The sequence below is a fragment of the Terrapene carolina genome, unplaced genomic scaffold, assembly GCF_002925995.2.
Source record: "Terrapene carolina triunguis isolate 2854851 unplaced genomic scaffold, T_m_triunguis-2.0 Scaffold746, whole genome shotgun sequence".
NCBI classification, from domain to species: Eukaryota; Metazoa; Chordata; order Testudines; family Emydidae; genus Terrapene; species Terrapene triunguis.
In genome coordinates, this window is record NW_020665097.1 from 12826 (window position 1) to 23999 (window position 11174).

Here is an 11174-nt window from a genome sequence, read left to right on the forward strand (position 1 = left end):
TACGGTGTATGGGGGTGGATAGATATAGGGAGGTGTATGGGGATAGAGAGATGAATACCTGGTTTAGCCAACTAAAATTACACTCTCCAGAGAGCACAGGTGAAGGGTTTGGGCAGAGGGAGGGTAAGCGAATCCTTAGAGGGCAAATTTTCAGCCCTGAGAACAAGGATTTTGCCCAGGGATTCCCATAAACATCCCTGCAGCTGTAGACATTCTGGCAGCCCAGGTCAGTGGTTGACTCTGTGGGTTGTGAACAGCTTTGATTGCCTTAGATTGGAAGCTCTTTGGGGCAGGGACCTGGGTCTATACAGAGCCTGGTGCAGTGGGGTCCTGGGCCATGGCTGGGGCTCCGGTGCATCTGCAATACAGATAAATAATAATAACAATGACAGCGAAAGCCAAAGCTGGGCTGGGAAGTGACTGAACCTAGCATCCGGGCCTGGGGAGGAGTCTGGGTTTTAAATGCTTTGTGATCCAGAACAGACAATAAAACAGGTCCATGGCTGTTCTAGAAAACCCTCTTTCTGCCTCTAGATTCGATGGGCAGTTTTGAGGATGACTGCGAGAGGGATTATGAGAACGTCGATCCCAATCAGCCACCATCCCAGCCTCAGATGCAGCCCCAGTGGCAAGCAAAGGCAGAGCCAGGTGGGTGACTCACTTGAGCTGCATCTCACAGAGCACGGGAAGTGTGTGGGTCACAGAATTGATGGGTCAGCACAACCGGGCTTGATGTCTGGGTTTGGCATTAATGTGAGGCTACAGATGGAAATGAAGAGCAATTGGCTCAGGCTCTCTGCAGACTCAGGCAGCCTCTCTGCATCAGTCACACCTGGGTCCTGTGTCCAGTGTTATCTCCGCTGCCAAAGGGGATTTGTTCAAAGGCAGTACGAGAAGTTGGATGCCCAACTCCCACTGCCCCCCCCCAGTGGGAATTAGGTTCCCACTTGTGCCTTTGAAAATCTTCCCGATGGTTTTATTTTTAAATGAAAGTTGAGGTTTCTGGAGCATGATGCAGCTGGGCCAAATCCTGCAGCCACTTCCATGGGTGCAGAATACCAAGGGCTGTGGCCTAGACACAGCAGCTAGAGCTCAGAGGAGATGCTCAGGCTTGCAAAGGCGAGTTTAGCGGGTCCCCTGACTGGGCTGGACACAAATAATCCTTGTTCCAGGGAAACGATCCCATTAGAACTGAAACCCAGCCCCTACAGCACTGCTGCCCTGCGTGGTGCTGGCATGCGTTCTCGGGCTCTGCCTGGCTCAGTGTCTCATGCTTGGGTGAGCAAATGGGGCATTTGCAGGAATTAAACTGATGACACCCCCCCAAGCCCCCTCCTTGGGCAAACAACCCAATGCACTCAGTGCACTCAGGGTTCAATGTATGGATTGCAGAGGCAGTGAGAGAGATCTCCCCGGAGGCTCTCAGCACTTTGCCGGGTTAACTCTCAGCTCAACTCTAGTGTTCTTCATCAGTGGATCTCCAAGAGCTTTACAAATGAGAACAATAACATCATTGGCTTTAGTTGTGGCTTTTCTGGTGACGCCTGCGGCGGGGCGAACACTGCCGGTGTGCCAGCCCCAGGGTCTGTCCCCGGTCAGGAATCCACTAGGTGGTGTCATTTTCAGTTGCAGCTATGAGGGTAATAACTAGCAATGCTGGAGCCTTAAACGGCAGCTGTCAGCAGTGACAGAGAGCCGGGGACATGGGAGTGCAGAGACCAAAGGCAGGAGAAAGGGAACCACTGCCCTGGCATGGCAGGGGGAAAATGGGAAGCACAGAGAGCCCCTGGCATGGAGCAGAATGGGGGACTTTGGTATGGGGGGAGAGGGAATGGGGGGCACACAGAGGCCCTGGCAGGTGGAGAAATGGGGGACCCTGGTATGGGGTGGTGGTGGGGGGGGCACACAGAGCTCCTGGCATGGGGAAAAATGGGGGACCCTGGTTGGGGGAGGGGGGATGGTGGGCATCCAGAGCACCTGGCTTGGGGGAGGGGGTGGGCAGTTGCTGGGGGATGGGAGGCTGGCACACAGGGAGCCCTGGTGGGTGCCATGTGCTCCATACAGAAGCTACCACGTCCAGGCCCCCTGGTTCCAGGAAACCCGCCCAGCTTGGTGGACGAGCCGACGTTGGCATCGGGCGCCTGCCATTGGCCTGGCACCGTCGGCGTAGGAGAGCTGTCCTGACTTGACTCAGAACTGGCACAGCCCCCCGAGGCAGCGTCTCCACTAGGAAAACTCCCGCTAACTAAGAGAGGGGGGCGTCCCTGTGGAGACAGGGCAGCTTGGAGCTTCCATCAATTAGCAGGTTGAGGTGAACCCCTGGCTCCCGTGGTTGCTACTTCAACCCACTGACCCATGGGAAAGCTCCAGGCTGCCTTCTCTCCTCTGGGGGCTTGTCTACGCTTCAGAGCCTGCAGCGATATAGCTGTGTCAGCCGAGTGCCCTAGGTCGGCCAGCTGGAGGTGTTCCTGGGCTGGTGGACACCACCTCCCCAAACGACATTAGCCACACCCACAGGAGCATTCTTCTTTTCACGTGGTTGTGTCTACACTGGGAGTTTTGCTGGCATTGCTGTGTCGGCATGAGCACGTGTGTGGTTTTTGCACACTCCTAGCCAACATAGCTAAGCCGGTGAAGCTTTGTAGGGTAGATCAGGCCTCGGGCGTTACCCCGTTCTAGCTGTCACAAGGTAAGAACACTCCCTTTTTTTCCTAGCGAAGACAAAGGTGGATGTTCTGATTTTTGGTTTATTTGGGTTTTTCAACCCTGCTCCTAATCAATTGAAACTAACTGAAGAAAGCAGCTGTTAAGCTGAAATAAGTGTCTACACTGGTTTAATTAAAGCAGTTTAAATTCACATCTCTGCTGAAACCGATGTGCCTTTTTCATGCAGCTGAGTCCTTTGTAATCTGCTTAAGATACAGCTCTGTAAGATCCTCTTGAATTGACTCAAACATGTCTACACTAGGGACTTGTCTGCACCTAAGTTGCACCAGTTTCGTTTTAATCGATTTACAAACCGATTTAGTGCAAATCAGTGATTTAGTGAACACTGAAATCGGTGCTGATAGCTGGTGTTAAGACGATTTACGAGTGTTCACACACAAGCAGCCCCAGTTTAAATAAAGGGGAGTGAAATTGCACCTTCAGTTAAACCAGGGAAAGTTTTTGCATAGACCAGGCCCTGGTGTGTCACACCAGTTTAACACACTCACTTATGTGGACAAGGCCTCGAAGAGCTGGATTCTCAAAGGTGCTGAGTCCCCGCAGTGCCCTTGGACCCCGGCAGGAGCGGAGAGTCATCAGTGCTTTCAAGGATTGGGAGCGTAGCGAGGCAAACAAGCCCAAACACCATGGTGATGGGCTCGGGGTCCGATGGGGACAAAGAAGGCTCTGTTCTCTCCTCTTTACAGTTCACACCCCAGACTGCACTCTCTGGTGCTGTGGGGGGCACCCACTAGACCCTGCTCCTCTCCTAGAGGGGGGAATAGAACCCAGGAACCCTGGCTCCCAGCCCCATCTGCCCCTCCCCTCGCTGGGGATAGAACCCAGGGGTCCTAACTCCCAGCCCCTCCCCCCATGTTCTAATCACTAGACCCCTCTCCCACTATCTTGCACATGTAGGTCATTCTCCTGCCCGTGGCTGGTGGCATGGGTAGAGATTACACCAGCTATTCTTCTGCTGACTCGTGCTCTAGCCGCTGATGTCGCTGTTCTTTGCAGCTGTCTCCACCCCGAAGGCAGCAGAGCAGAGAGGCTGTGGGAGAAAGTCCTTAGGCATCCTCTACGCCCTGGTGGGGGTGTCTCTGCTGGTGTCGACGGCCGCCTTCTTGCTCATGCTCCTGAAATGTAAGTGCTGGTCCCGGGCCTGCTGCCTGATGTGTCTGGATGGAGGCTCCAGGCAGCCAGCTCTGCACCAAGGAGGGCCAGGGAGGTGACAGAAGAACCTCCCGCATGCCAGTGCTGCATCCACGCACCCTGCAGGGGGAGGATCAGTGGCCTTGAGATGGACCCAAAGTGGGATCTAGATCCAGATCCGGATCAGAACTTTCACATAGTCCGGGTCACGTTCAGACCTGAAGAGGGTTTAGACAGGGGCTGATTTGCTTTGTCTCAGCACCTACGCTGCATAGAGGATAATAGCCTATTACTGCCACCAGCTGAGGGAGCCACTCCTTGACCTCACATGGCTGGAGCTGGGTGCTCATGGTACCAGGTTCAATCTCAACTGTAGAAGTGACTGTCCCACAAACCTGGGATGTTCCTTTCCCCCTCAAATCCTTCTTGTGACTGAGCTGAGCTGTAGGTGCTAGATCCTGGGTGTAAGTCAGGGTGACTAAGGCTTCCTGTAGCGGTGGTTTTGCTCTGGCCGAGCTGGTTTCTCACAGTGACAATTTCTTGTTTATTTTTTTACTTGGGATCCTGATTTCTCAAGATCCGACGGATGCAAAACAGGAACAAACGCTCCAGGCAACAATCTGAGGTGGGGGGGGGGAGGAGGAGGAAGGTTGTGTGTCTCAGACCAGGACTCTGGGATCACAGCCCATGGCACACACGCTCCTCCCCTGAGCAGGATGACAGGCTCCTTAGGGACTGGGGAGGGGGGGGTTGCTGTGGGAGGTGGGAGTGTGGGGGCTGGTGGAGAGGACTCAGAGCTCGGCTCTCACCTGGAGGGGAGACCAGCGGGTTGGGAACTTTTGGACAAAACCTTTTTTCCCAGGAAAACGGCGATTCATCAAAACCGAAGCTTTTCAAAGAAACGGGTCAGTTTTGACTAAATGCTCCATGGGAAGGTCTGCCAGGGCCGTGGTGGAAGCTCTGGTCAGAAGCAGCGATAGGAAGTCCCACCTCATTCTGGGCATGGCCTGGGGCATGCAGCTGGGATGTGGGGGACCAAACCAGGCACAGCAGGGACGCAGACCTGGGTCTTTTACCACCCTGGCGAGTGCCCAAGCCAGGGGGCTCTAGGGTCAGTCACTCATGTGCATGTGCACATTCTCTCCCCCCTCCCCTGCCCCCCGAGAATGACTCTAGAGCTGGGCGTTCAGGGCACGTGCCAGGGTGGTGGGGGACCGAGGTTCAAGTCCCTGCATTACCTGAGTCAGAGGCTTGGCCCTGGCTTTCCCATGCCCCTGGTTGGTGCCCTCTCCGCTGGGCCATGGGTTCTTCTGGGCCAGTCTTGGCTTCATTTTGCATTGGAATGAAAACAAATGTCAAAACCTTCCGTTCAGTTCAGCCTGTTTCCTGCACGAAGGCAGCGCAATTGGCTGTGTCCAGACAGGAGTTCAGGAGGCCCCAGCTGGTGAGAGTGTGTAGCGCGGGCTGGGAGCTGCAGAACCACAGGGTCTGTTCCTGTTCCGCAGCCTCCTTGGCTGGAAGCGAGCAGCCGGCCGGGATACTCGTCGGGGCTGGCCTGGGCTGGGCTGCAGGATTAGCGGGATGTTACCAGCACGGATTCTGTGCCCTTGGGTGAGCTGCAGCCTGTGTTGCAGGGATCCCGTGCTGCCCGCATGGCTGGGAGGAGTTCCAGAAGAAATGCTACTTTTTCTCCCTTGAAAAGAAGCCCTGGGAAATGGCCAGGAACTCGTGCAGCAACCACAGTGCAGAGCTAGCTGTCATCAGCAGCCCGTGGGAGCAGGTAGGTGCCCATCCTCCTGCCCCTGGGGAGAGGCAGAACTGGGCGCAGTGCTGGGCCACCTGCCTGGGATCTCTCCTCCCAGGCCCAAACTGCTGCTATAATCCCAGTGCTTGCAGACAGCTCCCCCAGCCTGCTGGGCCCATGCCTTGCAGCCTCTGGATCCAGCCCAGCATCCCCAGCGGGAGGAGGGCAGCTGCATTGCTTGACCCTGGGCCCTGTGCTGTGAGGACATTGCAGGGACTTACTTCCCTGCCCCAAGTCCCCTGGGCACAGCAGATGCTGCAGACGAGCGCCAGAGAAATCAGCAGACGGTCGCTCTAGGGATTTCTGCCACAAAGCCCCAGCAGCGCCCTCCCACCCCTGCAAGCCCCACCAGCCCCTGCCTCCTGCAAGCCCCGCATCCCTCCCACAGCCACTGCAATCCCCGCTCAGCCCCCCAGCTCCTGCAATCCCAGAAGAGACATGACCCCACTTGCAGGCCCCTCACCCAACCACCCCCACCGATGCGGCCCCCAGTGGGGGTTATCCTCCAGTCCCCAGCCTTTGTGATCAGCTCTGCAGGGTGTGTGTGGCCAGAACCGTTCGGCATAGGTGCACATTGTTACCTGGAGACACTGCTGGGATCCAGACAAAGCCCCGTGACCAGATCCTGTCTCTTTTACATCAGGGTAAATCCATAACCCCTGTCACGGACTCACAGATCGTGCCCACTCTTGGCCCCGTGCGGTCCGTGGGGACAACCCCATAACCCCATTTCACCTCACAGCCCATTCCCAGTTGCAATGGCTGCTCGCTTCCACCCCTGCTCCCGCCTGGCTGTCTGGTCTGTGTGCCTGCAGGTGGGGTGGGCGGTTTCAGCACAACAGCTGGGCAAGGCAGGTGACAGAGGGCTGGGCAGGCCCCGTGGGACGCAGGCCCCTGGTGGTTTGCAGAACCCCAGGTAGGAAACAAATAGCTGCTGCTTTGTGCATCTCTCCCTCTCCCCCCCACCCTTAGGCATTCCTGACAGTGGGGATCAATTCCATTCACCACTGGATCGGCCTGAGCCACAAAGGCGCAGAAGGAAGCTGGACGTGGGTGGATGGCTCACCGGTATCATACACGTGAGTAAGGCCATGTCTACACTACAAAGTTAAGTCGACTTATGTTAGTCTATGTACTGCCACCAGCAATTACTGTGTTTATCATGTCCACACTGCCCTCCTGTCGGTGGTGTGTGGCCTCACCAGGAGTGCTTGCACCGACTTAAGACGGGCAGTTTGGGGGGGCTGAGAGCCTGGGAGGCACCCGGGCTCCAGCTGTGGGGACTCCAGCTGGGACCTCTGCAGGGAGCTCTCAGCCTGCGCTCTCAGCACCGGGCAGTGAGGCTCCAGCTGTCAGCACTGCTGGGGCTCACAGCCAGAACACCCCCACCCCCACTCAATTTCAAAACAGGGACCCTACCAGCAGTGAAATTGACATTTCTTGTCAATTTCACGGCTCCTGCAGTCAGCCATGCTGACAGCCAACTGGCAATGCAAGTAAAGCAGTGTCTATACAGACACTGCGTCGCCTGGACTATGTTGACCTAAGCCTTATGCCTCTCGTTGAGGTGGATTTACTAGGTCGGCGTAGCAGGTGAGTTACAGTGGTGAGAGGAACACTGTAGTGTGACACTTACATAGTTAGGTCAACATAAGCTGCCTTACGTTGACTTAACTTTTACTCCTGGGGGAACTCTGCACCAAAAAATTAAAAATTCTGTGCCAAAAATTTTAAAATTCGGTGCCAAAAATGTACAATTCTACAGACAGTATATTAAAATTCTGCAAAATTCTGCACATTTTATTTGTCAAAATAACAGTATAATCACACCAGTTACAATTATTTTGGCAATTTATTTCAAAATACCTGTGAGCAAGTATGTCTGTAACAATACATGCAAAAAAAAAAGAGATTCAGGAAATGGTTAGTTTTTTTTTTGACAACTAGATTCCTTACTAGGCATATTAATACAGAACTTTGAGTAATTCATTTAAACTACAATACAGAACTGTATTTCCACACCTCTCAGAAGCAGTGCAAAGGCTTGGGGAAGTCAGGGGTAATGGAGGAGCTGAGGGAGAGGGAAGGAGCCCAGGAGTGAACCTGGAGGGTTGTTGGGTGTAGGTGTGAGAAGTATGAAACAGTTTCTTTTGGGAGTGGAGAAATTGTTAGGGAGTTGGGGAGCCTCCCCCATGCAGATGAGTCTCTCCCATTCAGTCAGGCACATCTGGCCCTGTCCCCATGTGTCACTGCACCCTCTGTCCCCGTGTGGCCCTAGAACCCTCCTACCCCCAGTCCCCATGTGGCCTGGAGCCCCCCTCTCATTCAGCCCCTGGATCAATGTTGTCACTTCACTAGCTCCTGAGCCCATACCCCAGTCTGTCCCCTCACTAGTCCTTCTGAACCCCAGTCTATGACCCCCTGGCAGCACCGTGTGCCCCACTGTGCCTCCTAACTTGGCTCCACCAGCAGGCTGCTGTAACAAACGCAACCAGCTGCTAGCCGTTACTGCTGGCCAGACAGTTGTTCTGGTGGGCAAAAGGCGGAACTGCAGCACTTCTTGGGCAGAACGTATTTTCTGTGGGGGAAAAAAATTCTGCACCAGACATGAATTCTGTGTGTGTGCAGTGATGCAGAATTCCCCCAGGAGTAAACTTGGTAGTGTAGACATGCCCGAGCATTCATTGTCCTCTGCCTGCTTTCATCTGTCTCCTCGCCCTGCTTCCAAACCCAGCAGGGCCCTATACACTGCACCTCACTCCCTCCCTCCCCTGGAGCAGGAGAGGTGGCTGGCCTCCTCCCACAAAGCAGTCTGGTCCCTCAGGCTGGTGAGAAGGGAATAGCCAACTGACTTCAGGCTGGCATGGCTGGGAACAAGCATTGTTACATGGTCCAGAGCCAGCAGGGGAATCAATGGAGGAGATTGAAAATTTTCCACTGAACTGTTCTTTTTATGGGAAATCGGGATTTTGACTCAACATTTTTTGCATCGTCTTGCAAAACATCTCGATTTTTTGTTGAAAAACATGCCCCAAAAGCAAAATATTTTGGGTGCAAGCTCAAATATTTTCCTTCAGAAATAATGCCCTGGTGCCTCATGGGAGTTGTAGTTCAGTTACTGCATGTTCTCCCTTTCCATTATGGGCCAGCCTCCCCAGCCTGACTACAGCTCCCATGATGCTCTGCCTCTCTTCTCCAGAGGGAAGACCATAGTTCAATTGCTGTATGTCATCATTCTCCCCATGAGCTCCCAGCAGGATTACATCTCCCATGACGCATCATGGCCAGGGAGTCCGAGGATGCTCCACCTCTCCCCTCCAGAGGGAATACCATAGTGCACCGTGGGAGATGTAGTCCAGCCAGGGAGCCTGCCTTATAGAGGAGAATAGGACATGAGGCGCCCAAACAGGAGCTGGTCTCAGCTGTTCTCAGTGGAAGCGCCAGGTGCTCAGCACCAGAAAGTCTGGCTCTAACACACTGCGGTCCTGCAATAAACATTGGGTAGGATTACAGTGGGGAGGACGGGATTAGCACGGGGAGCGGGGATGAACGTGAGCTTTATTCACAGACACTGATCCGTGTGCAGTGCAGGGCAGCTCTGCTCTGAGCTGGGACCCTGAGGTAGCTGCACTCTGGGGCGGACCATCCCTCCGAGACCCCAGACCAAGTAGGCTCAGGGGGAAGCACTGCAGGTTTCCTCTGGATCAGAGTCAAAAGGGAGCTCATCACTTCGCCTTGATCTTCCCCACTGACCCCGGTGCCTCCACCCCCTTCACCCTGTGTCCCCCCCCCCCCTAAAAAAAAATTGGCCAAATCTAGTCAACAAATTTGTGTCAGATTCTCAAATGGAAAAAATTTCACCCAGCTCTAATGGGAATGGTTGTATGGGAGTGTCCCGGGAGAGACAGGTATAAGTTTATGGAGATAGATAGACAGCAGGTATCAAAGGCCAGGGGAGGCTAAACTTCCCCTAACCCAGGCCATGGCCCTGCCCATGCTCTGTCCTGAGGCCCCCCTGAAGCCAGCAGGGGCTCACAGAATCACAGGGTTAGAAGGGACCTCAGGAGGGTCATCTAGTCTAACCCCCTGCTCAAAGCAGGACCAATCCCCAGACAGCTTTTTACACCAGTTCCCTAAATGGCCCCCCTCAAGGATTGAACTCACAATCCTGGGTCTAGCAGGCCAATTGTCAAATCACTGAGCTATTCCTTCCCCTGGCTCCTGCCAGTGGCCTGGAGCTCGGGGCTCCGTCCGACAGCCAGAGGCTGGGGTGGCCAGGGCGGCTCGGGCTGGTCTGGGAGTCAGGCCAGCCAGCGCAGCTGGGGCAGGTCAGCCAGGGCTCCTCCAGCCGTGGGGGATGTGGGGGTGGCTCGGGGCTCCGTTGGGTGGGGCCTTGGGTGGAAGGGGCGGGGACGTGAGGCTAGCCTTCCCGAAGTGGGGGTTCACCTGCCACCCATGGATAGATAGAGAGTGTGGGTATAGATGGGTGTGTATGGGGATAGATAGGTAGATTGCTAGATGGAAGAGTATGGGTGTATGGGATTGGTAGGAGGGTATGGGGATGGCTAGGTAGGGGAGTGGATGGGCACAGATAAGTAGGTGTGAATGGGGACAGATAGGCAGATGGGAGTACATGGGGATGTATAATTCGGGAGGTGTGTGCTGGGATCGCTAGGCGGAGTGCCTGGGATGGATGGATAGATGTGTGATATGGGGGTAGGTAGACAGGTATTGCTGTCTTCCCTTTCAGCAGTTGTGGTAAGTTGCTCTGTTGGATCATGTGGATCCATGACGGAGATGTTCCTGACTAGAGCGGATTCCCCAGGAGCTGCTCTAGCCACTGGAAATATTCCCCTCGTCTCTTTCAGATCTTGGTCTTCAGGGAACCCCAGTGTTAACACTCAGAAACGCTGCGTCCATCTCACAGGGGATGACAGAGGCAACTGGAGCAACGCAGATTGTGGGAATCACTATAACTTCGTTTGTGAAAGAGCTGGGCCCTTTTGTGTGTAATTTTCACCTTTGAAAACATTTTGCCATTTTGAGGTTTATTTTCTTTAAGCAGCCAATAAAAGCCAACAGATCCCTGGCCGCCTTCATGGGCTAGCTCACCTCGCTGAATGCGACCAGGCTGAGTCAGAGCTACTGAATACGGTGAGATCTAGAGGACTTTCAACTGTCAACCTCCCTCCTAGCTGAGCAAAACCCAATGTCTAGCTGAGAGGCTGCCAGATCCGGGTCCTGCTCAGAGCTCTGCACTTGCTGTGCCACCTGGAAAAGGTCATGTAAGATCCAGGCCAGGTGCTGAGTACCATTGACTGCCACTAAAGTTGGAAGTGGTCAGCCCCTAGCATGATGAGACCCACAATCCCTCTGTTTCTCCCATCGCTCTCCAGAGTCCCTCGTTCCCACTAGGTTTAGTTCCCAGGGTACCGCACTAATTGGCTGTGCTGGCATTTAATTCTGAAGCCCAAAGGACTCTGCTTGTGAGGTTACAGGGAGTTCTGTGCAC

The 11174-nt window shown here is 54.4% G+C and overlaps 1 protein-coding gene across 1 annotated transcript in view; it reads left to right on the plus strand.

The window, feature by feature from the left end:
• LOC112104693 (low affinity immunoglobulin epsilon Fc receptor-like) overlaps nt 1–10751 on the plus strand; it is a 13410-nt gene extending 2659 nt beyond the window's left edge. Inside the window, exons 2-6 of the mRNA XM_024197180.2 lie at nt 535–648; nt 3724–3849; nt 5493–5638; nt 6635–6741; nt 10531–10751. Coding sequence (XP_024052948.1) covers nt 535–648; nt 3724–3849; nt 5493–5638; nt 6635–6741; nt 10531–10675 — 638 coding nt within the window. The 3' untranslated portion in view covers nt 10676–10751. The remainder of the gene's footprint in view (nt 1–534; nt 649–3723; nt 3850–5492; nt 5639–6634; nt 6742–10530) is intronic.
• The last annotated feature ends 423 nt before the right edge of the window (nt 10752–11174 follow it).